At 34.6% G+C, this 26762-nt stretch overlaps 1 protein-coding gene across 1 annotated transcript; it reads right to left on the reverse strand.

Moving 5' to 3' along the window:
* Positions 1 to 3128: 3128 nt before the first annotated feature.
* LOC110463942 lies at positions 3129 to 26543 on the reverse strand. Its single transcript, XM_021518900.1, has 24 exons — positions 26079 to 26543; positions 24654 to 24829; positions 22873 to 23007; positions 22521 to 22684; positions 21735 to 21927; positions 20466 to 20578; positions 19026 to 19128; positions 17643 to 17840; positions 17310 to 17354; positions 14961 to 15143; positions 14479 to 14628; positions 12974 to 13156; positions 12599 to 12726; positions 11875 to 12004; positions 11441 to 11637; positions 10186 to 10273; positions 9740 to 9953; positions 9282 to 9463; positions 8568 to 8720; positions 8225 to 8370; positions 7279 to 7421; positions 6747 to 6844; positions 5398 to 5524; positions 3129 to 4547 (listed from the first exon to the last, which is right to left on the reverse strand). The coding sequence occupies exons 1-24, from the start codon at positions 26368 to 26370 to the stop codon at positions 4474 to 4476; spliced, it is 3615 nt and encodes a 1204-aa protein (XP_021374575.1). The 5' UTR covers positions 26371 to 26543; the 3' UTR covers positions 3129 to 4473.
* Between the last annotated feature and the right edge of the window lie 219 nt (positions 26544 to 26762).

The raw sequence follows: 26762 nt of genomic DNA on the forward strand, positions 1-26762 counted from the left end.
AACTTGATGTTCATATTAAAAAAACAGTGCGTTTGAAAATTATAACGTATATATGTACTTCTCCTTTTATGAGTTTGAGCTTACCAGTCATTTACGTAAAAACAAACTACAGGTACATTATAAAGAACAATGCATGTAACAGTTCCATTATACTTTATACCAGATCAAACAGGCAAAATTAAATACAAAATGCATATCAGACCTATGCAATACAATGAAGATTTCAAAAACTGTCTAGCTAAGCTCTTCCGTACATTGTTCATGAAAAAATATGGAAGATATAAATCTATTATGAATGTCGAAGTCGCCCCGCACCTTGTACATAGAACAAACCTGTAGCCTTTTATTTATGTATGTCGAAGATGTTACATACCTTGTAAATATTCAAGCCGAACGAGTTGAAACAATAAACATGTTGAGACTATCCCATACCATGAAAAGAATACGCTGTGCCGATATGTATACCCATACGTATAGGTAATTTCTTTCTGTGTACTTCGATTAAAGTAATAGGATTGTGTCGTCGCCATTTCGCAGTAGAATTTATTCAAATTTTGTAGTTATATTGCTTTGAAGTAAAGAAAAATTTCTGCCACAAAAAATATAGGTTGTCAGAATTTTAAGGATTTTAAATGGAAATTTAAGTAAAAAGGAGTGAATTTAAAAGAGAAAAATTGAAACACAATATTTTGCAAAATAATGTCGATAAAAATGATACTAACATAGATTAGTGTTGCATTAATGTATACCAATTTCATAAATACAGAAATTGTGTAAAATTAATTATCTTTAAACCGATTAAAAATTGACATTTTATAACGAAACCATATACACACAGTAATTGCATGCAAGAGTTATCGTTCTTGAAAAACTTCACAGTAGTGAAAAAGGTAGCCGGTTTCCTGAAGTACAGAAAAATGGACACATGTGACTCATTGATTAAAACACAATTAAATTAATGTCTGGATTGCTTTGCAATACTTTAATATTGAAAGAACACACTGTTGTGTCAATAATAAGCATACAATTTTCATCACTTTAATATTAAACATTAGATTATGCGGAAATTGTGATACTGTCTCCCTACATTGGATTTTCAACTAGGGATGAATTTCCGTTTAGCAATACACTCCTATGACATTAAGTGTTGACATGCAGTCACACAGGCGTACACTGATATGAATGGACAACAGTAAATCGTATCTCAATAACTAATAATACCTAGTGCTCGTGTATTTCATACCATTAATACACGAACATGTTAATATAATAATATATTCTTGTACATAGTATTCACCAATTGTCTCGTGTGTTATCTAAAACCTTTACAAATTGTGAAAATAGAGTTGGTAGGCGATGGAAAATCGATCTTTTCGCCTATAGCGCTATTTTTGTTTTTGCTGTGTGAAAATTTTAAGCATAACTAACTAACTATCTATAAATAAATGGGTGCGTATATTTCCACACTTTGCTTGACTAGGAAGATTGAAATGTAAAGGCTTGTATCAACAGTAGGTGTACCTTGTTACAGCTACTTTCTATCTTAATCATATACGGTATTTAAAGTTATAAAATGTTTCAGATGATTGACTCGGACAATCGTTTGATAGATATATGACTATATATATATACACATATATATATATAAGAGAAATCTATCATCACATTTAACTAATCTATATTGTTCCAAGTGATACAAACATACATTTTGTCAAATATCCTAACCATCTCAAAACAAACTTTTAGGCTAGGTCGGCGAGATCAGACCAGACTAGACCAGACCAAACCAGACCAGACCAAACCAGACCAGACCAAACCAGATCAGACCAAACCAGACCAGACCAAACCAGATCAGACCAGACTAGACCAGACCAAACCAGATCAGACCAAACCAGACCAGACACAGTTTGCTCTTAGTGCAAAGGATGGGAGATGTGCTGCATGTACTGCTCTTTTAACACGAATAGTTTGTTGAAATGCAAGGTACAGGTATAGGATAATATATCTTTGACGAGCAATGCTTTTTAACTCTATCAGTTTACATAAATGTCTCGACATTATTTTCTGTGTCCTATTCGTATATTGCACTAGTTGCTATAAGGCTACTACACTGTAAATTAAATAAATGGAGTAAAGATTTAACTAAAACATTAACAATAACAAGATCTTATTAAATTGAACCACTTGTTTAATGTACAACTTTTTGCATTTCCATCAACCCAGGTGGAGTAAAAGGTGGTCTGGGGATGTTGCTGCAGTGCCTTTTCTGTAGAAGTCAAGTATGGTGGCACTATGAAAAACAAGATGCTTGGATGCGAAGTCGCAACATAAAACATAAACGGTTACACACACACACGTGGAGTTATTATACAGGTGACATAAGGCTAGTGGGTAGTTAAAAGAATAATTAAGGCAGCTCCTGCGCATTACTTTACTTATATTGATTATATGTTTGTATTGATAGTATGAAATTTATGTCTTGATACTTTTAAGCGCCGTAGACTGGTGTCATATTATAGCTAGGTAGGGAGCTATGATAAATTAACTGTTGTTATAAAGAAACATAATACGGTTCCTTCAATTTAGATACAAGTAGTTTTACAGTATGTTGCTGACTGTGTCAACATTATTTATCCTTCGTTTTAACAAACAATATAACAACATGGTATGTAGAATAAATGCTCAATTTATTAAAGAGATACTGTTATCTATTTCAAATCATATATTAAACACATTTAATTGATACTGATGAGGCAAAAAGTACATAATGTAATGGTTTTAGGTAAACAAGAACTCAAATTATATGAAGGATCTTGAATGCTTTAAGACAATCTGGAAATAATGTAAGAGTTGCTGCCCTTTGGTTGTAACTTAGCTCGAATGTCCCTTTACTAAACGTATGTAATAATGACAGGTATAACATAAGCTAAAAGCGATTCTTTTATTTTTATAGATATAAATCAACCAAAATTGCTATGAAAGATGTTTTGTCGAAACTAACATTCTTTCTAAAACTCAACTTTATTTGTAAATCATAAAAAACTAGATAAAATAAAACGAAACAAATATATCAATAAAGCAACTAGTTATATATTTGATCAAGCAATGGTTTTGAAACTTAAGCTGTACTCTACCCAGTGCTACCATTTACCTTAAATATAACTATTCTATTTGTACTATACAATTTATACTGCATGAAGTGTTGTTCTGATTTTTATAGCAATATTTTAAATATTATTTTTAAGGTTTTTGCTGATCATATAAAAGTAAGTTCCAACAGAAGTTGAGACCAATTTGGATCTCCACGATTTTGGCCTCTACCAAAACCCATGAGTTTTAGAAGGACAAAACAGCTAAAGGATGTAGTGTAAATAGTTGTGGCATACAGACCTATTACCAAATATTATAGAATGCAATCACATATGCCTGTCTTACGTTGCTCGTATCGTTTATCACATGACAAGGGAAAAATTAGCGAACTTCAAATGAAATTTTAAAACCAACATTTATTTTGGCTGAAACTGCATAAAGCAGTATAATAAAAACAACCAACAGTAATGGATTGATACAAACTATTTTATTTTGATATACTTATATATATACATATTTTTTCCAAAGAACCATTTCTACGCCATAATTATCATTTTTCCTACATATCAAGATATTGTTGACGTACCAGAAATTGTTGTGAAGCACTTCTCACCGAATGATGATAAACAGAAATGTTGATTAATTCTAAATTCAAATCACACAAATAATATTAATATAATGCATTAATGCATAATACATTTAGAAAATATCAACTAAAAAAACTACCAGAAATATACCAATCGAGTCAGATTAACATGGTAAACAACACCCATATAAAACTTAGTTATCACAAAGTTATAGCAGATATATAATACGTGTCGTCACACAGACACTTAGTGTAGTAGCAGCTTCTACAGCTTCGATACCTTTAAGATAAATACACAATAACAAATGTAAACACTTGATAACTTAATCAGTTGAACTGTGTAGAACGTCATGATTACCAAGTTAAAAGATGTAGAAAGATAACTCTTGACTAACAAATAATCACAAGAAACATAATAACAAGAAAAAAAAAGCGTAAAGTAAAACTGAAATCAACAATACAACAATGGCCAAACAAATTTGTGTTCACTGATTTGTTTTAAATAAAAAATCAAAAAAAAATCGAGTATTTCTATTTCAATTCCGAATAAATTGACATTTAAACATCAAGCAATAAATTCGTTATTGTCATTCGTAAACAAAACTATAGATTTGTTGATAAATCAAATATTATATACATGAGCTGACGGATCACACAATACAAAGTATAATAACGTTTAGAATCACACATAACGCTGTAGAGTGAAATTCCGGAAAACAAATACCGGCGTTTATATGTACAACTCTACTGTTCCGTTATTTTGTCAACATTGGTATGGACAAATAACGTCCTTTAACCTATTGGTACACCACAGCCAACGAAAGCACTAAAGCCAGCATCACCGATGACGTAACCGTGCCCGCGCCATTGTCTGTTGGGAACAAAGTACATTATTATTACAAACATATAACTCTTTATAAAAGTATGTTCTTCACAAAACACAAGAATTCTACATTCTTATGATTTGTCTCGATATTTTAAGCAAAGGACAACAAAATGAACACGTAGAGGGCAATCAAGCATTAATTTTAATGGAGCATTTGTTTCAGTAATAATAAGTTTTCAATTTAAATCATACTAATGTATATTTATGGACTTCGATGCGTTGTATGTCTGACTAAACGAATCTGGATGTCTAATGTCACTGAGGCAAATTGCCTTCGTAATCAAATCCTTAAAAAAATATATATACAATGAAATTAATAATACAACTGACTTAACGTAACCTTCTGTTTGTATAAATGTTGTTACATCAATTAATTAGGTCATCGATATAATAATAATAATAATAATTCGAGGTTCGTATATACCACTTTATCACAACCTAGTTCGTAGGTCGTCTCAAAGCGGTTCACAACCAGCCAATACCTTTTCAACTCCCCGGGGAACATACAGCCGGAGCTGCCATTTCGGCGCTAACAGCTAACATTCAACCATTCGAGCACTGCCCATCCACGTACTCATTTACAGCTGAGTAAATTCTTGCTCAAAGATATACCACAGTGCCGTGCCGTGACTCGAACCCGCAACCCTTCGGTCACGAGCCCGGCGTCCTACCACTAGACTGCCGTGCCTCTACATGAACTTCTATTTGTTTACAACGTCATATGACCTTTGCTTATATACTTGACATGTATTGCTCGCATGCTATCATTGATCAGACTTGGGAACAATTGTATACATGTAACTTTCAACGGGCATTAACAACTATTTAAACTAACCTGACGTTGAACTGAAGTCAGCGGAGAGGGCGGCGAGTTGAGATTCACTTAGAGAAGATCTTTGGTCGGCCGTCGAGGCAGATAATTGTGATGTACTGAATGTCAGAAACTGCTCAACAGTGAACCCCTGTCGTAAACAAACAACTGGTAAAAACAAAACAAAACATACCACATTGATTCGAATGATAAAAAATCCGATTTGTGCGATAGACCTTTCAATTTTGTTAGGGTTGTCAACGCGTAACCGATTAATCGGCTACTCGGTCGCTAGACCGCGAACCGTTACTAAAATCAATAACCGAATATTCGGACATTGATTTTTATCCAAAAAGGGAGCTCCTTGGTTTTTTTGGTCTTTTTGTTCAAATTTTACATCAATGAGACTGAAATCGATTTTTTAGCAATGCAAGCAACGTTCAGGCTGACCTGTTCGGCTGTTATTTCACAATACGGATTGACCACACCATGATAGGCCTTATCAGATTTTAAAATGGAACCATAATGCATAGTTGTGATATGCCAACTTTGCGCGGTACATGTAAAACTCTTTTTTTAAGGTGGAGTGTAAAATAGTTTTCGAATGAGTTATAAAAATGACCCCTAAAACATGGACTAATCAGCTTGTATCCCACTTTATGCTGACGAATGTTGGCAAAAGAAACTTTTATATTTCCTTCGTTTTGGTGTTGAGAGTTTGAAATAAAGTAAAAGTTAAAGTAAAACTATCGTGCAAATTAATATATATGGACATAAATTGATTTTGAGCGGAATATTTGCTAAACTTATAATGTATATTTGTTGTTAAATGTTTGGTAGCCAAACTAACCGATTAACCAGTTACTCGATCGGAAGAATTGTTGAGAAAGTTACCGTTTACTAAAATTTGTACCGTTTAAAATCACTTGTTAGTTTACGTAAACTTCCGTAAAAGAATATTCAATGTATGTCATTAAAAAAGGACAAGTTAAGAACCGTCTTGTTCCTTCAAAGAGTTTGTACACATTTACCGGTACATCTTCAAGGACATGTCGACCATCTCTATACTTCACCTTTCGATTTTCGGACGTAACTTTTGGCGTACAGACACTTCGAAAAGGAAAACCGATATTTCCTTTGCGAAATTTTGATTGTTTTTCTTTTTGCAGCTTTGTTGAAATTGAACATTATCGATATAAAACATGCATATTGCTGAGGAACATTCATCTTTTATAATCTATATGTTTCATCAGTACATTGCCATGGATAAACTTGTTTAAAAACTAATTTCGTAAGTATCGCAAATCTATATATCTATATTTACTACTTTTATGAATACTCACACACAGGCTGTACGTTCATACGTTACTTACTGCAAATGTAGCAGGTGGAATGTGCGAGATGTGGATGGAGTCTATAGCATCTATCTGAGTAGTCGATAGCATACCAATATCAGAGGTCGGTAAACCGCCTGTATAACGATACAAATGTTATATAATAGGTCAACTGAAAAGGTCTTATTACTGTTCATCATGTTCTCGCTACGTATATCACTCAATCTAGCGAGTCAGTGTTGCGTGTCACTGTATCTAGCAAGGAGTAATACAACAAAGAATATGTCAACTGCGAACGATTCAAGACACTGACTGACAACGAAATTAGGTAAATGGAAATTAGTTCACAATTTAGTTAGCGTATATTGAATGGGTTTATAAAAAAAACACTGTGGCTACAATGATTCGTTGGCAGCAGATGGTTCATCTAGCCTATCGAGTCACTTTTATATGTTCCTGTATACCAATTGTCTTGATTTGTCAATAGACGTTTCGCAATGGTTTGTAAGCGACGATGACGTTTTTCTCTCGGTGGCTTTTTTTCTGTGATATATTTACAAATCTGTATTACCTATCGTTATCCCAATGTTAGATATAACAGAGGAAAGCCACGTAGTGACGTCACTCCCGTAAGCTGCTTTTGCCAAGGCGGCAAACGATTGCAGTTGTGTGTCATCACAGCTCGTCAGCTCGCCGATCGAGTCTGCCGCATTCCTGTAAGGCAAAATTCATTATATAAGAGTTTTGATTAGTACTTGTTGCAGTGTTTACTTTCAGTTTATATCGCTCAAAGGAAAGCATTGCATCGACGAAGGATATTTGGTAGAGAATAGTACAACGATAAATTGCTAAGACATGCCTTGAACTACCTAATGACATATGCAGATTTGGATTTGAAAACTAATGCGTATTTATTGTTAAATTTAAAATAGCTATTGTCGTAAAGTGATGCTCCGTTATAGTTGTGAGGATAGAGGTCAAAAGTAATTTCCATATAAAGGTCATATTAAATGTATTTCGTGCATACGTTTCTAATATACTAGTGTGCGTATTGTGCTAATGATGTTTGGATAAAAATATAGACCTACAAAAACATGCGAAATGACAATGATGAGGATGACATATGACCCGCCAGGTATATGTTGTAGCAATCCAGTTGAGGATGTAGCTGTTTCCGATCATTTATGACAGATATGAGCTTAAGGAGATCGCATGTTTCATACAGGTACGTTGTTCAACAACATAATTAATTGACATTTGAATGATGATACTTACTGATAAACAACACATAAAATTTCACTGGGAGGAATTGTGTCCGACTCACAAGGTATATGACCAAGTGATCAATATGAGATCAAACTGACTACAGACAGAAGAATGTAAACTTAAAAGTATTAAGTCCTTAATACAAAACGTTTTGCAATGACTTTTGAAATATAACTTATTCATAAATAATGCGTGGGGTGACAACAATATGAATTGTGTCCAAGTTTTTTGATACTTTTGATGATACGTACTTATAGATAGCGTGTGGGATGACATCGATGTGGCTTGTTGTCGCTCCACAGGTTATATGACCTAGTGACCTGAGTTCACTGGACGTAATGGTACTGCTATCCCCTCCCTTCAGTAGACTCAACCATCGTTCAAACACTGCCTTTTTCTTGAAATGAAAATAATCATCGTATTAACCCACAAGATTTCCTCTTTCAATCATTGATGATTTTTTTCAAGTTACACTGTTAAAAGCTCAACTTAATATTTATATTCTAAATTTCACTTTCATTTCTTCTCTTTGGTAGTTTTCAATGTCTTCAGCAACCTTCTCCAGCCCTACATTAAATCAAACTAGACCCTGACCTTAAGACTATCCCAACCATCGAACTGTCCGAGTCGACTGACGGCGTCCAGGTCTAGAGTGAGGGTACCGATCTGGGCCTCTGTCAGGGCCTGACATATCACACCAGTATTGTAGACGTTGGTGGTGGACCAAGTGGATGGGGCGCCCAAAACCTGAAACGATCATTATCATGATATGTTCATCTTATCTTATATCGAGTAGCTTTTGCCATTGTTTCCCAATGATATTGAGTTTAAATGGCATTACAGTAGAACAAAGTATATTTAAAAAATGTTATATTAGGTATCTGTTTTGAAGCTTCATTAGTTCAGTTTCTTCTATATATTTTCTGATCAATAATTTTTCAATCGTTTACTACAGCGTCATCAAATACGCATTTTTGTTTCAAAGTCGTTCTTCTATTAAAATTAATAACCTTAATATATCTAAGTAATGAGTATTGAGGCAAATAAGCACCAATAAATATTGGAATACCCAGGCACGAACTGTTCTACTAAAATAACAAGTTTGATTAGCAACACAAAGGAATATGCGGTTTAAAGCATTGGTTCTGTGTAGTCTGAAAACTCGAAATAACACATAATCAAATTTGCGATTCATATTGTTAGGACTGTCGAGTCAATTGATAATAATTGGTGAATTGGTAAAATTTCAAACATTAAAAGATATAAAAGATGTTTACCGTATTCTACCGTATATTAATGTCCACTTACACTACTCCTCGTGGCGACGTCTAGAAGGGCCGTCTTTTGTGCGTCACTGTAGTCCGTTACTGATCCCAGTGTCTCTATGCAACTAGTGAACTCCTGATCAGCAAGGCTACTCAGCTGTGTTGTAGACAGGGCTGACACGCCTGCTGCGCCGAGTACTTGAATGTTACTACACGTCAGTGAGGCTGTAAGGTTAAGTAACAGTCATCAGGGCCATAATGAATCAAACCTTATTATTTTTGTGACAGATAATCAAATTGATAAATGACATTTTATACTTTAATGAAAATCAAACTGAGATACGTTCAAGAAACAAAACTTCTAAATTCGTCACCATCACTTAATGCATTGTAACCAGTGTAGCGTCAGCAATTTTGTCACATACGTCATTCGTCCAAGATGATGGCACGTTACAAATGGTTCACCATTTCAAAATATCTATTGGAGAAGGAAAATCATACCTGTGGATCTTCTACGTCTGCGACTTCCAGCATTAGCTTTTGTATCTAATGCTTTCGCTATTTTTGTGTAGAATTTTTGCTCTCCACTGACAAATGCGGTCTCGTCATCCGAAGAAAATTCGTTTGATTTTCCTGACTGTTTTCGGGATTTAGTACACTTCTTCTTTTCATTGTACTCATCTTGTATCGGTCCTGCTATGTCTAGTACAGTGTCCTAAAATGATTGAAATTGCAACTAAGGACACATAAGCATCAGTTTAAGAATATATTCCCGACATTCATATTTTGACTGGAGCAAGAAGAGAAGCCGAGATGAAGTTTCAAGAGCTAAAAATGTGTTTTCTAAGGACTCTGCGCCACAAGCCTATATTAACAACGTCACTTTACATGACATGATATACAGAAGTAGACAGTAGTTTAAATGCGACAACTTGAAATGTACTTACAACAGTGATAGAATCGATAACAGTCTGCGGCAGGAGGGGGAATAAAGTCCCTAGCATTATGATTTCGTACGTCTTGATACTGTTCGTTCTGAAAATACAATGTCATTTTGAAATCGGAAGTATACTTACAATGATTCTCGGTCGAAGCTGATTATTGACATGAACGGTAATATTTTAAATAATAAATATATTTTCGTCCACAACTCAACATATTAAATAAGTTGTTCAAATTTAAGGCAATTATACTAAATATATAATTGTGGTAGAAATTAAGTGATTAATATAAAGGTCGAATGAGGGTATTGATAAACGGAAAAAGGACGTAAATCCCTAATTGAAAATCCAATGTAGGGAGACAGTATCACATTTTTTGTATTTTCTGATGTTTAATCTTAAATATCAAATATAATGAATATTGTGTGTTAATTATTGATAGAACAGTGTGCTCTTTCAATATTAAAGTATTTCAAAGCAATCCATGTATTAATACAGTTGTTTTTCATCAATGAGTCACATGTGTCCATTTTTCTGTATTTCAGGAAACCGGCTACCTATTTCACTACTATGAAGTTTTTCAAGAAAGATAACTCTTACATGCAATTACTATGAGTATATGGTTTTATTATAAAATGTAAATTTTTATCGTTTATAGAAAATTTATTTTACACAATTTCAGCATTTATTAAATTGATATACATTAATGCAATACTTATCTATGGCAGTATCATTTTTATTGACATTATTTTGCAAAAAATTGTCTTTTTTTTCAACATTCACTCCTTTTTACATAAATTTCGATTTAAAATCCTAAAAATTCTGATAACCTATACTTTTTTTCTCTACTGAGAAATGGTGACACAATCCTATTACCTTAACAGAATATCATCACGATGTTTAACAAGCTGTATTAGGATTTTTATCCGCACATGCAAGACGTGTGTACAAAAAAGTGAGTTAGGATTTACCTTACCTTCAACATGTCCTAACAACATACCACGTTATCAACTTCTGTCACTTTTAAATTAATTTAATGAATCGGGAAAGTAGTGTACCTGATTAAAATTGGTCTTCTTGAATTTTAGTTCTACTGCAAGCGGATTTATAATGTTAAATTTATTTAAATTTATTCCATTAGCAGTATTTATCGAACGTTAATAATGCTGTTTCGGAGATAGTCTATACTCCTAGGTTAACAATCTAAAGGTGGCTAATTGCCCTAAATAATGTATTTCATATCTTTTATAAATCCACTTACAATCCCTTTGCAGCAACAAAAGCGTTGACTAAAGCCTGTCTCTCAGCATTGCTCATGGGACATGTTCTTTGCATCCACATCACGTACTGTTCCAAAGCATCATTGTCCAGCCTTACATAATCAGTAGTGGTCATACCACAAACCATGTTTCCAATTGATAACAAGTCGTCTGCGGTTATGGTTCCTGTAGTTTTGCTCTGTGTACAAAATTGTTATATTAATCATATAATTTGACTGTTACAACCAAAAACATCGATCGATACAATGTACACCGGTCATTACAAGCTAATGTATTGAAAATTTGACTCAACTTCATTGAACACGCATACAAAATTCAAACCTGTTGCCTCCACAACATTCATATTTACACCCCAATGTAGCCTCACAAAGTTCGTAACCTTACCTACAATATTAAATTACAATATTAAACTTACAAGACAGGTAATACTGTAGAGGTATTTCGCCTGAAGTTCTGTCTTTGAAAGAAGGTTGATATCAGCAAGCCCCAATTGCTCAACAATTGTCAAGCACATGGCAGAGCCGTACTTGTTCAGATCATCCTGTCTATAAAATACAAATACACATTCCTTTTTAATATTTGTATTAAATATTACGTGATCAGCAAAATTAATGGTTTTCCCCTATTATAAGTCGTATATATCTCAATAGCTAGTTAAGGAGAAATAATGCTTCGCATGACCTTAGATAAGTTCTGTACAGTTATAAAACAGATTGTTATGTTGTTATGTCAGTCAGCTAATTTATTAAGAATTCAGTTTTAAAACCTTATTACAGACTGAGCTCAATTAGTTCTGTATCATTTTAATAAATAAAATTCAAGTTTACTTTATCAAAATTATATATCTCAATACCGATGTTTAATTCGAGTTTTTTAAGTTAAATATGCTTTCACCATTCGTTTAAAGTTTACAGGGACCATACCGTACTTGCTTAACTTTAATTTATTTATAACGTACTTAATGTTGTGATTTTATCCCAGTCTCTCCTGCTTTTCATACCCCATCCACCCACTCCTAACCCCTCCATTTACACCTCCATTCGGCACATTTAGTACAAAAAAGACCCCCAAAAGAAGGAACTAAAATAATATATCATCAATATCAATTTTAAACCAGCTGAGTGTGTAGCTTATCTTACGTAAATTTGGCCATGATTTTAGGAGACATGTTTGCTAAGGTCGATGTGGTGGTTATTGCTTGAAGGTCCGCAGCCGACGTAGAATCAAAAGAAAGATACTCTTTGATGAGGTTGTGTAGAAAAGAAATCTGAAAGAACGGAAAGTGAGGACGTATAATTTAAAACAAAATTGTAAGGTTAAACATTTATCAGGTTGTTTAAGGTAACGGTGTTTACAGAGAATCACATGTGCATGTTTTAATTCCGTAAATATAAACTTTATTATGTTCCGTTCATTTCACATTGTTTTGCAAAGCCATGGTTTGTAGATTTTTTTTAAAACAACACACAAACAAACAAAAACGAGATAATTTAAAAATAAATATTTGAACTGACCATATCGATGGTGACACATGAACTTTCGGTCAATTTGTTAAGGATATCAAAATAGAAACTGTCCTTTTCAATGCCATTTATCTGTTCATTTGTGAGTGCACATGTGTATGGGAGGATGTTGTTGATCCTCTGCAACGTTAACGTCACCGACAGTTTATCCATCTCCTCTTTCAGGAACCTAGCCTGCATTATATAAGAAGATACACATATCTAACAAAAAGAAAACAGATAAATTAAAGATCTGTAAAAGGTAGACATTTCATGATCTGCGGTCATTTGTAGTTCTAGCAGTTCTAGAAAAGATATTTTTCTTTTGTTTATACTAGTTAAACTCTCAGTTACGGCCCCCAGGTCTATGATTTTGATGGTCTTTTCTGTCATGGTGTCACATCGTTTAAGTAATAGCTTTCCTGATATTATATGAATATTCAATATACTTTGATGCCTGAACTCCCGTCATAAAACCCTTTACATGACTCCTTATGTAAGAAAATGATTCCCGATCTTCTGAGATTAGGAACTGAAGATCAACCTCATCATGTAAGAAACATATTTAGTTACTCCTGATGTGTGACTTCATTACCTAGCTTCTAATATTGAAAGTCTATTTCCTAGCTCCTCTTGTGTGACTACATTACCTAGCTTCTAATATTGAAAGTCTATTTCCTAGCTCCTGATGTGTGACTTCATTACCTAGCTTCTAATATTGAAAGTCTATTTCCTAGCTCCTGATGTGTGACTTCATTACCTAGCTTCTAATATTGAAAGTCTATTTCCTAGCTCCTGATGTGTGACTTCATTACCTAGCTTCTAATATTGAAAGTCTATTTCCTAGCTCCTGATGTGTGACTTCATTACCTAGCTTCTAATATTGAAAGTCTATTTCCTAGCTCCTGATGTGTGACTTCATTACCTAGCTTCTAATATTGAAAGTGTAAATCCTAGCTTCTGTTGCTATAAACTGATTCACGATCGCCTGAGTTAAGAAACCAGTTCCCTTACTCCTTATAATGGAAAACAAGTTTCCTATTCTTGTATTTAAAAATCGAAATTGAGTTAAAGTTGTAGTGGCCAGCTTAGTGTAACGTAAGACATCGTTGATAAACTGGATTGATGTTATGTTGTCTAGCTTGGTGACGTTCGGACAACTGTAAGTAAACGAGAGGTGTTGATGCATGGGTATGGAGTATGGTCTCTGACTTGGCAAGTAAGCTTGAGTCGATGTTGCACTGCCTGGCTGGGTGTTGTTTGTGCACTGGACCTGATGTTTTGTTGCTTGGTTGAATGAGGTTTATGACATTTTGATAAATTAGTGATGATGTAATACTACCTGTCTAAGTATGGTTTGTGACTTGGTAAATTAACTTAAGTTTAAGTTATACTGTCTGGCTGAGTGTTGTTTCTGAAATGGCATGTAAACATTTAAAGTCTATATTTGGTTCTTAATTTCATTATTTCACAATCATTGTATAAATGATGCGGACAGAATAATAGGATACACGCACCTGTTTTATTGTAACTACAATATCGATTTTTGTGTTTTCTCCGGCAATATCAGTCATTGAAGATATCCCGTCAAGAAGTAAACTGATAGGTACTTCTCTAGCCAGGCTTGGTGATTCAAGTACTGCCGTAAGACCAGCTCCTTCCACCATCTTCAAAATAACACATCAATATAACGACGTAACAAACAACAAAGGTAACTTCGACGATGATGAATTACATTTCATAATTTCAATATCTATTTTATATTACATTAGACAATAATATAAAAGTATTGTTTTTATATTGTGTTTTTGTGATACCAAAGTTCTAGAACGTAGGGGTAAGTAACTTGACAAAAGAGACTAAAATTGTCGAACCCTGCGTTATCGCCCTTTAACATTAAAAAATCTTGATTAGAATTTAAAATTACGTTCAACTATATTTTGATACATAATAACACCTTACAAAAATCTCATTATTGAAACGTCGGGGAACACTATACCTTTTCGAATAATTTACTTTTTACAGCTGCAGACATGTCTAATTCATCGCTGGCCTTTTCTATGTCTGCGATAATATCTTTGGTAAAGGATGCAGCGGGTACTTTTGATATCCCATCAACCTCTAGACTATCAAGTACGACATTTACTCCTAAGGTTTTTATGTCGTTGCTGGACAAAGCTCCCTGCGGTAGAAAAAAATACAGCATTTCATCTTATTTAACTTTTTCGTCTTGTATTGAAGAGGTGGAAATGACATAAGGGTGATAACATATGACCTATGATAGACACTATCGGCAAAATATACATATGTAGTCAGTGTCGAATGCAATAGGCTCAGAACACATGTTTCCAGTGTCGGACGCTATCAACTCAGAACACATGTTTCCAGTGTCGGACGCTATCATCTAAGAACACATGTTTCCAGTGTCGGAAGCTATCGACTCAGAACATATGTTTCCAGTGTCGGACGCTATCGACTCAGAACACATGTTTTCAGTGTCGGACGCTATCAACTCAGAACACATGTTTTCAGTTTCGGACGCTATCGACTCAGAACACATATTTCCAGTGTCGTACGCTATCGGCTCAGAACACATGTTTCTAGTGTCAGACGCTATCGACTCAGACCAAATGTTTCCAGTGTCGGACGCTATCAACCCAGAACACATGTTTTCAGTGTCGGACGCTATCGACTCAGAACACATATTTCCAGTGTCGGACGCTATTAACTCAGAACAAATGTTTCCAGTGTCGGACGCTATCAACTAAGAACACATGTTTCCAGTGTCGGAAGCTATCGACTCAGAACATATGTTTCCAGTGTCGGACGCTATCAGCTCAGAACACATGTTTCCAGTGTCGGACGCTATTGACTCAGAACCCATGTTTCCAGTGTCGGACGCTATCGGCTCAGAACGCATGTTTCCAGTGTCGGACGCTATCAACTCATAACACATGTTTCCAGTGTCGGACGCTATCGACTCAGAACACATGTTTTCAGTGTCGGACGCTATCAACTCAGAACATATGTTTCCAGTGTCGGACGCTATCGACTCAGACCAAATGTTTCCAGTGTCGGACGCTTTCAACTCAGAACCCATATTTTCAGTGTCGAACGCTATCAACTCAGAACACATGTTTCCAGTGGCGGACGCTATCAACTCAGAACACATGTTTCCGGTGTCGGACGCTATCAACTCAGAACACATGCTTCCAGTGTCGGACGCTATCGGCTCAGAACACATGTTTCTAGTGTCGGACGCTATCGACTCAGACCAAATGTTTCCAGTGTCGGACGCTTTCAACTCAGAACACATATTTTCAGTGTCGAACGCTATCAACTCAGAACACATGTTTCCAGTGTCGGACGCTATCAACTCAGAACATATGTTTACATTGTCGGACGCTATATACTCAAAACACAAATATCCAGTGTCGGACGCCATCAACTCAGAACATATGTTTCCAGTGTCGGGCGCTATCAAATCAAAACACATGTTTCCAGTATCGGACGCTATCAACCCAGAACACATGTTTTCAGTGTCGGGCGCTATCAAATCAAAACACATGTTTCCAGTATCGGACGCTATCAACCCAGAACATATGTTTTCAGTGTCGGGCGCTATCAACTCATAACACATGTTTCCAGTATCGGACGCTATCAACCCAGAACACATGTTTCCAACGTCGGACGCTATCAACCCAGAACACATGTTTCCAGTGTCGGACGCTATCAACTCAGAACATATGTTTTCATTGTCGGACGCTATCGACTCAAAACACATATTTCCAGTGTCGGACGCTATCAACTCATAACACATGTTTCCAGTGTCGGACGCTATCGACTCAAAACACATATTTCCAGTGTCAGATGCTATCAACTCAGAAAACATATTTCCAGTGCCGGACGCTATCAACTCAGAACACATGTTTCCAGTGTCGGACGCTATCGCACAGTTCACATATGTAGCCAGTGCCGAACGCCATCGTACAGAACACATATGTAGCCGTGCCGGACGCCATCGTACAGAACACATATGTAGCCGTGCCGGACACTCTCGTACAGAACACATATGTAGCCAGTGCTTGACGCTCTCGCACAGAACACATATGTAGCCTGTGCCGGACACTATCGTACAGAACACATGTGGCCGGACGCTATCGGCTCACAACATTTCACTAACTTCAGAAACATTTCGAATACGAAGCTTTATTTATACATTGTCTGATCATTAGATAGTGTCTAAAGTTTCTTAACTTAGTAAAACATAGTAGATAACAAACTAATTTATTGTACGTATCAATATCCACTTAAAGTAAACATTATTTTAAGGAAAAACAAAACTTACATTGGAACCACTGCTATCGATTAACGCCTTCATCATCTTGCTGGCCTATCACAAATGAAAACAAATCATAGTATATTCGATTGCTATTTCACAACATGTGCTTGTAGAGTTTATCTTTGAAAACTATGTTCTGCATACCAAAATTGCTGAAAAAGTATTTAAGTTTTGAGCAATGGAGATCTGCTGTTGCAGCTAATTCTTTTTTTATTAATCAAAATAATTCAATTTGCAATGTATGTAAAATTAAATCTTTCAATAGAAACAATTCAATGATATTTATTACTCCTATTTCAAGCAGTTTTACTTTAAATATGTTTTAGGAATTTCTCTTACGGTTTTCCGAGAAGTTTTTCCAAAGCTGGCGACGTTGCTCATACCCGATAGTAACACTGAATCCTGGATCGATTCGAACTCAGCATCAGAGAGGTATCCCATCACTGGCGCGAAAACCGCCATTTTTGCGGCATCAAATGAAGAAGGATTGAAGTAGCTAGGTAAGTTCGTTCTGAACACATTCAGAATCTTTCTCATCTGTTGATTGAAAATGATATCATCACAAAGTGACTCGGTTAGATTTTAAGATATTGTGTTTACAGCACTTTATTTTAGTTAGTAATGTGGTGAAGATGTTGTATTTATACAACTGATTTTAGGTCAGTTGTTTTTGTTATTTATCCTATAATGTATTTTTTTGTCCATAACATTAAAGCTGTTGTTCTGTTAATATCGTCGTACTTTTGCAATTGCTGTAGTATCTTGCACTGTAGTGTTGTATTATTTTAAATCTTAAAATATCCTTTACCGTTGTATTTTGGTAAGATATATTGCCACATTACAACGATTAATGCCGTTGCATTATATATCACAACAACGATCAATCTACTTTTTGCTGGTTATAGTACAATGTATTTTCGCTAATTCGCGGGCATAGACGTAATCTCAAAAGAAGAAATGATCAAGGTAATAATTTGACACCTGTAAATGAATTAAAAAAAGGTTTATACTATTTGTCGACGTGTTAACTGATATAGTGTAGCTATGAAGTACTTATTACAGCCGTAAACATGTAATTTTCTTTAAAAGAGCGTGAGGAGGATCTGTTTATATCTGATTTGGGTTATTATAGTGGAATATCATATTTTGAAAACATATCCAGGATTGTTTTCACAGAATTGATACAGAAATACGGTTATCCTGTGTGTCATTCATACGGGCGACACGAGAGACGCAGTTTCGACAACTATATATATCATTGTATCGGATTAGCGACCAATATAAGATTTTTAGCAGTCGTGTCTCAAACACTTTGAGTATACGTATTTATTAGATTTTACTAGTACAATATCAGGAATGATTAGTTTGATGAAAAAATAATATCTTCATTTCAGTTAAGAAATACGAAATAAATATATTTTTAGCTGATGATATATATATGATATATGTCGCCAAAGTTTCCGGTACTTAATTCTGCACTCAGTATATGCTGTGATATTTTGCCATAATATTTCGTTGCTCTCTTTAAAATGTAACAATATAGGAAATGCATCGTTTTTCCCGTTGGATACCATTTATATTCCATTGATATGGTAGAAAACACTGATTTTTTCACTCACGCTCACCACTAGGAAAAAATATCAGTAACCCGTATACATGTGAAAATTTAGTATGCTATTCAATGGAAAACCATTACTGTATATAAAAAGATGTTAACATTACCTGATACGGATCGATTTCTAGTAGAAATATCGCAGGAGCAGCCGTTTCTAACGCAGCAACATTTAACAGCAACATGTCGCTTTCTGTTAGCCCCGAAATCAGTCTAAAGGAGTGAAAAAGACCCACAGTGTATGGTTAACAAATTAAAACACGGAACTTGGAGCTGGGAGTTATTGCTCAAGACAAAAATATATAAAGAAGGCAGTGTATATATCTCCTTTTAAATCCATAAAAATTGTCTACATTAAGGTTAGTAAGCATATTAAATAAATCCCTTTAAATTACTCAGAAAATATTCTACAATAAGGTTAATAAACATATTGAAAAAACAAATTCAGGATTCCAATAACCTGATATGACTATGTTATATAAAATGTTCTCAACAAAGCGATTTTGTAAATAATGTATGACTAAAGACATGATATTACATATACTATCTATGGATGTTTTTTGTAATTGAGGATAAGTTGAAACTACACATTTATTCAAGCACAGTGAAAAAGGTCGACGTTTGTCTGAGAGAATCTGCCAATCATAAAGCGATATTCCTGAACCAGGTGTACATGTAGGCCTACAATATAACCACTATGATAACCGGGAATGTCAACCCAAAGTTTTTTTCAAATGCATGTTTAATGACGGAATAGCAGTTTCTTTATCCGCACAGATTGGTTTAAGGTTTTTATCAGTTTTTCTTGATATGAAGTGAATTTTACTGAACAACACCTGGAGTTCGATAGTCAAAGTATTTCCATTGTAATGGATTGAAAAAATACCAGTGCTATGATATTTCAATGCGTGGATAAAGGACGGACACTTTCAAGTCCTAAATGATATGGTTTACTACAATGTAGTACCTTGACGTAAAGAGTTCCTCAGCAGGTAGAAACATAATAAACCTTAGTTAATTAAATAATCTGACGGATGGAAGTTTGTTCGACTGAAGTTTCATCTAGACAACGTGCTCATGATAAGTGTAGAATCCCTGTTCTCGCTTTTTGGATTATATTTCATGAATGACATTTATAGGAATTTCGTGACTTCTTGAATACTGGAATTGTATCGTGTATTAAATAACTAGAAAATTCTTTTCAGACCATGGCTATGCATTTAACTATAGAAAACTTTAAAAGATTTTTTCGATGTGGAAATATTCGATTTTTTCGCGTTGATTACATTTGCGAAAATGAAAAGAGGCAAATATCAACTAATAGACTGTAAAATATTTTAAACCATTGCCATTGCAAAATGTCCAGCGATTTGTGTTATAACGGGAACATTTCCACACGAGAAAGTTTCTTTCCCAGTTTACAAACCTGACAAGTTCTATGTGATAAGATAAATGTTATATATAATCTAATCAATCTCTATATAACAAGCTACAATAATTAGAAATATTAGCAATCTCTATATAATGGCCAAGCGAAAAAGGGTACTTACCCGATGATTTGCGAACTAGACAGTGCTGACATGTCAATATCATCTTTGTTTTCTTCCAGAAATTTTACTTGATACTCTTTGGTCACTTTCGCCATATCAAGCTGTGACAAACTCTTTTAGGAAAAAGATGAAAAACAAAAATGAATAGAAAGTCAGGTAACTCAGGAAACATTAAATATTCTTATTAGTCTGCGAAAAGGAGCAATATTAATCAAAATATGAATAAATGAGATGAACTAATAAAATGAATCATAATGTTTCTGGAAAGGTAAACGATGCATTGATATATCTAGAATATTCAATTTCAAAATATATAAATTGTTCTATTTGTTATGGCTTATAATTGTTGTTACATTTTACTTTCTAAATGATGCTGCCATTTGAAAGAATTGTTTATTGATCTAGCCTATTATGGGTCATCTTATCTCCCAAAACCCTATAAGTTATTCCCCCAGACTCATTCGATAATTCTGCTAGGAGGTGGTACACTATTTTGATTACCCACTAGTGGGTAAAACCATGGACGTTATTGCATTCGTCAGTCGTCTAATTATGACGTCATGTAGCAACGCTTTGCGACTTCACCTTCTGTTGTAACGTCATAGTTCATGGTCATTGTTTTACCGATCGGAAACGGGCATAATTTATCCTAAAGAAACCTTATGGTTTTTGTTTTCTATATATCATTTCTAAACGTTGTAAAAGAAAAAGAGTTCCCTAACTCGAGATGATTGATTATCATGTTTATCTAACTCTCGATGTTCATTTTCAAAATGTAAAAGTCACTCGGTAAACCTGGTGCCTTTATACAATTTAAGAATTAAATTACGAGAGTTAACATGAAAACCAACCATCACTCCTTGGTGAAACTCTATGTATCACAAACAAATCATGAATATTATTGTAACATCGAGACATTGAAGCCCATTGACAAGTAAATAAGTGAATAAATAAAAATTGTCTCTTAAATGCTGAGATTGTGAACGACATCCAAATGATTGTCAATTTTTTTAATATCATTTCGTTTCAATCGACAAGTTTATTAAATCAAATTATTGATAATAATATTGAGTTTTGATATGTCAAGTCAATATTTCCTCAATTACGACTGTTAACACAAAACTGGTCCAAACACCCCATTTCTTCATTACCGTTGACATTAATGTCAATAGTAATTTCATATTAAAATTGTTAAAGTTGGTTAAATTTTGTTTACAATCTCACAAATCGACTTTAAGCGAAATAAGTAAGTCTGTCGATCATACATACTGCCGCTACTCCTAGGACGTCACTGAATAGCTTTGGTTCAGCACCGAATTCTTTCATCAGATCCACCCAGTCTCTCTGTGTGGCCGACGTTACATTCAGCATTTGACTCAACATATACTCCTTTAAACGTTTCTTGATGGCAAAAATTGCACCTTTCTGAAGTTCTTTGGCGATTGCTTTGATATTTACCATGCTAGAAACAAAACGGCCAAGCTGATAGTGGCATAGAACAAGACTATTTAGCTTAACCTCAACATATATGAAAACTGCAAAAAGAGGCTGAACTAATAATATCACAAAAGTTGTGATTATTGATAGATTACCTGATTAAGAGAAAGAAAGAACTCATCAGTATGCATGTGTATTCGCCATAGGTATTACAAGAATTATTTTAAAATTAATACTTTTAGCTTGGGAAACCACTGCTTATTGTCTAAACTATTAATAATCGTTCATACCTTATTGTATTTGTTCTCAAAGATACCGTAGCCCTAATGTCATAAGACATCAAAAACAAGGTTATCCCAGGTTTATACTGTATACACGGTAAGTGATACTGTATAGTTTTGTTAAAGTTACCTGTTGTTCATTTGCAAAGGTCCTTGTTGCTCTGAATTCACGTTTTTACATTACAGAGTAAATAGCACAAAATAACAAGCGTCAGCATGTGTAGAATAAAAAGTCAGAGTGTTTCTAAATACAAGCTTCCAAAATAAAAATAAATGCCTGTTTAATTATTAAAATGACATTAAATCATGCTTTTTTTTTAATTCAGTTCAAACTTACGTTTCTACCATCACAGTAATAGGCATACTCATGTATTGCGCCTTATTTAACACCTCTGGGAACTGTTGTGCTGCCGTAATCCACTCATCTTCGGACCAGGTATCGTACGAATCCGTATCGACAATTTTTTTCTTCTCGTCAGTTGTCAAAGTCACTCCGTTACTCTGTCAATGCAACACTTTGTTTATACAAATCATGAAAATAATTCTTCTGGGTCTCACGGATATAAAGTTGCCGTATCAACACAACATATTGACTGGAGGAAAAGTTCTAAAATCATTTAATACACAAGAAAGTGGCAGTATGTTATCAACACTCTATATATTTCTAACGAATACTTACAAGTACTTACCTCAAGAATATTCACGCAACTCAATAAGTCTTTGATGACGATTTTGGTCAAGCAATCCTTAGATTTCCATCCGTTACAAACAACCCCCTTCTGTGCTAATGTCATACCGCTGAACACGCGTGTTTGAACTTCAGACTGTCCAAAATAATAGTAAAAATTGGATACTACTTTTCTTGTGCTTTTTGTATAGAAAATATGTTAATGCCATAAGAGCAGAATGCTCAGTTATCAATAAAGCATAAAGATCTATTATTGAAAATGTTATATGTTTCTTCAATAAAATAATTAATACTAGTTCGTGTAACAAACAAATTAAAGATATTGATTTTTTTTAAAGAACCTGCTATGAAGGCTTTAAGTTCATAAAATTACCAAAATTCGTACCTTTTAAAACGGGAAAATCCACTTTCATGCCACGCATGTGACACTTCATTTACAGTCTAACATTTTTTAATCGAATGTTCCGGTTTTAAACACATTCATGATAAGATAAATAAATAAATCACCATGGCCCTAAATGACCACAGCCGCCAAACAAACAAACTAAAAAATGCTTGGTCACATGAAAGTATATTGCGGGATGCATTTAATCTTTTGGTGATATGCTGGTGATAGAATTAACTATTATCTGTTGAATTGGTGAATTATAAACTGAAAGCATATATCCCTAACGGAGTATTACTAATTACTGTAACACAATGAGGTTTTCAAACCAAGCCAATGATATAACATGATGTCGTACCTATCAGAAACCTACGAGAAAAGTACTTTAATTGAGTTGAGCTTTATGAGATATCTAATAACTATAATATCATTCACAAGTATTTATATAAAGCAAAGAAACGTATCACATCGTTTATACTAAAGAAGTAATCTGAACTTCGATACATGGAAATAACAATTGAAGTGAAATGTCACCAAAACAAAAGGCGAAACCAAATGTTCCAGCAGGGTAAGCGTTTCCTGTACCATGTAGTAGCCGTCCTGATATATTCCATAAAACCCAAGAAAGTATACAAGTCACCAACAACATATGACAGAGTGAACAAATCTTTAATATTTTGTAAACAACGACGTGCTAGAGGTTGCATTCAGAAAATGATGACCACTATAGAAAAGATAAACATGTATTTAAAAGGGATTAACTTCCTCGCAATAGCTTAGACTTGCGCCTAGGAGGACAGCACCAAAAGGAAAGAACAGACAGAAAGAAAGACAGAGGGTGTTACAACGGGGTCACTAGATTTACCTGGTAATGGATCGATAACGAGGTCAGCCTTATTTTCATATGTATTATACATATATCTTAGGTGCAAAGCATAACAAGTTCTATGATTACAGTTAGGTCATAGAGTAAGGATGCATTTTACAAATGTATTAAATGAAGAAACAGGACAAGACTATATAAAACCAATGCTGTATCGGCAAAAACATCCAAGTAGTCAATATTGTGGTAAAAAAATGCTTTTCATACGAAAATTAATAGGTTTTGTTGTTAGCTACACAGGTAAGGTTTGTTTCTGTTTACAGACTAAAATGACGCAAAATATGATTTTGATAGTTTTTGATATCGGTCTAAGGATTGAAAATATCAATAAAAAGAATAATTTTTCTCTTAATACAAAATTTCTCCCTTTTGTTACTACACCAATTTCACAAAAAAAGAAAGGAAACTAACATTGTATATACCCTGTCATAATCCTGTGATAACCCAACCTTATATACAATTAACTTTGTGTTTCTATCTTTGACTAGAATTACTTAAGTATTATACTACTAACCTTTAACATTGAAAATATTTCACCTGGAAACTGTTCAATTTGAGCGGCTGTAACGATAGAGGGATCGGCCAGGAAGTTTGCCAAATTCGTCTTGACAGCTGTGGTAAGTACAGCGAAGGCTCCGAAGAACGACTTAAATCCATCACATGTAGCTATCTGGATGTCAATTTTGAACGCTGAAACACATTTCAAAAGATTATTGTTTACCATTGTATGTTACGTACCAAGTTGGGCAGAAGAAGTGATTTGGGCAAGCATTTTTTAATCTTTAAAAAGTAAAAATGTTGTTGCTCAGGGAATATTTTAATGAAATTCATAAATGTCGTCTATATCTGGATGGTATTTTTGTTGTTGTTTTCATAAGATCCTGAGGCGGACAACAAGCAATACAGTCATCTATCTTTGATATTGAGTACATCACTACTAAGATGTTTTAATATAACTTTTAGAATCAACAAATGCTATCTGTGCAATACAATCATAATCATATTATCTTTGTTAAAAGATTTCCTGATTAAACAGTTGTTTTCCAGATTATATTTAATGATATATGTTTGTGCCTTGTTTGTAGTAATGTCAAGGGCGTCATAAACTCAACTTAAAATTTCTACTTTACTTGACTCTTAAATTGGGAAGTATGGCTTGCTATAGAGACGTTACTTCCCTTTACCAAAACTGGATATTGTAAACAAAACAGTAATACGACCTCCATTGATAAACCTGCGACAAATTATGATCACGGTGACCCTTTGAATAGTTAAAGAATAATAAGACCAGGTGTTCCCAAAAGGTAAGTGATTTTTGCCACATCGATGACTCTAGATCAAGTCTTAGGAATGCCAACTTCTCAAACTAAGAGCCGAGAAGGTGACAACGAAACCAACAAAGTACATTAACAATATAGAGGTAGAATAGAATAGTTCTCAATAGGATCATGATATCTACAATAAAACTGGCCTATACTTGCCTAAAAAACAGTTTATATGATTATACACATTTGCAAAAGTTCATAGTTTTATTTTGGTTATCTTTTGACATAAAAAAATACAGTATTGATCAACATTACTGTTTCACCTAGCCGAGCGGTACTACTTAGAACCTGCATTAAATATAATATGGCAATCTATCATTTAAACAATTCAATTGAAAGTAATTTTGTTCTTCTCTGTATTAACGATGTATGAAATACTGTTATGGCTTTTGGCTGTCGTAAATATGTGGTGATATCAACCTTAAACAGTTATATTGACCGGTCTTTGCAATTAGTTTCATATCACATCATTTTCACCATCCAAAAGGCCCATAATAGTACAATTTCTTTTTTATCATACAATATGCTACATTAAACAGCTATGGCATAGATGTCGAACTTGCCAAATTTAAGTTCTTGATATTTCATAATGCATTGTGTTAATTTATACTTACTACCCATCTCTTTGAACTGTTGAAAGGCAGTTAACCACACTTGTTCTGCAGTAAACGTAGATAAAATGTCTCCATATTCATCTAAAGCCATACATTTCTTTTTAGCAACCCCACAATACACACAGCTTTTCGGGCATTTGTATTTAAACGTTTCTGTTGGAGAAAACGTTGTTACTATCACACTAGAGACATGTGCATGTCCAGTAGTTCCTTGAATAATAGATGCAGTTCTATCCTGGGAATGTCCATGTCCTCCTTTAGTCCTAGGTGGTCTGTCATATGAGGTAGACATGTCCTGGGAGTGTTCATGTCATCCTTTAGTCTTAGGTGGTCTGTCATATGAGGGAGACGTGTTGGAATAATCCTGGGTGTGTTCATGTCCTCCTTTAGTCCTAGGTGGTCTGTCATATGAGGGAGAAATGTTGGAATAATCCTGGGAATGCCCACGTCCTCCTTTAGTCTTAGGTGGTCTGTCATTTCTCCCTCATATGACAGCCTTCCTAGGACTAAAGGAGGACATGTTGGAATAATGCTGGGAATGCCCACGCCCTCGTTTAGTCTTAGGTGGCTTGTCATATGAGGGAGAGATGTTGGAACAATCCTGGGAATGCCCACGCCCTCGTTTAGTCTTAGGTGGTCTGTAATATGAGGGAGACATGACCTGGGAGTGTTCATGACCTCCTT

This window comes from Mizuhopecten yessoensis, unplaced genomic scaffold (assembly GCF_002113885.1).
Source record: "Mizuhopecten yessoensis strain PY_sf001 unplaced genomic scaffold, ASM211388v2 scaffold10945, whole genome shotgun sequence".
Classification (NCBI taxonomy): Eukaryota; Metazoa; Mollusca; class Bivalvia; order Pectinida; family Pectinidae; genus Mizuhopecten; species Mizuhopecten yessoensis.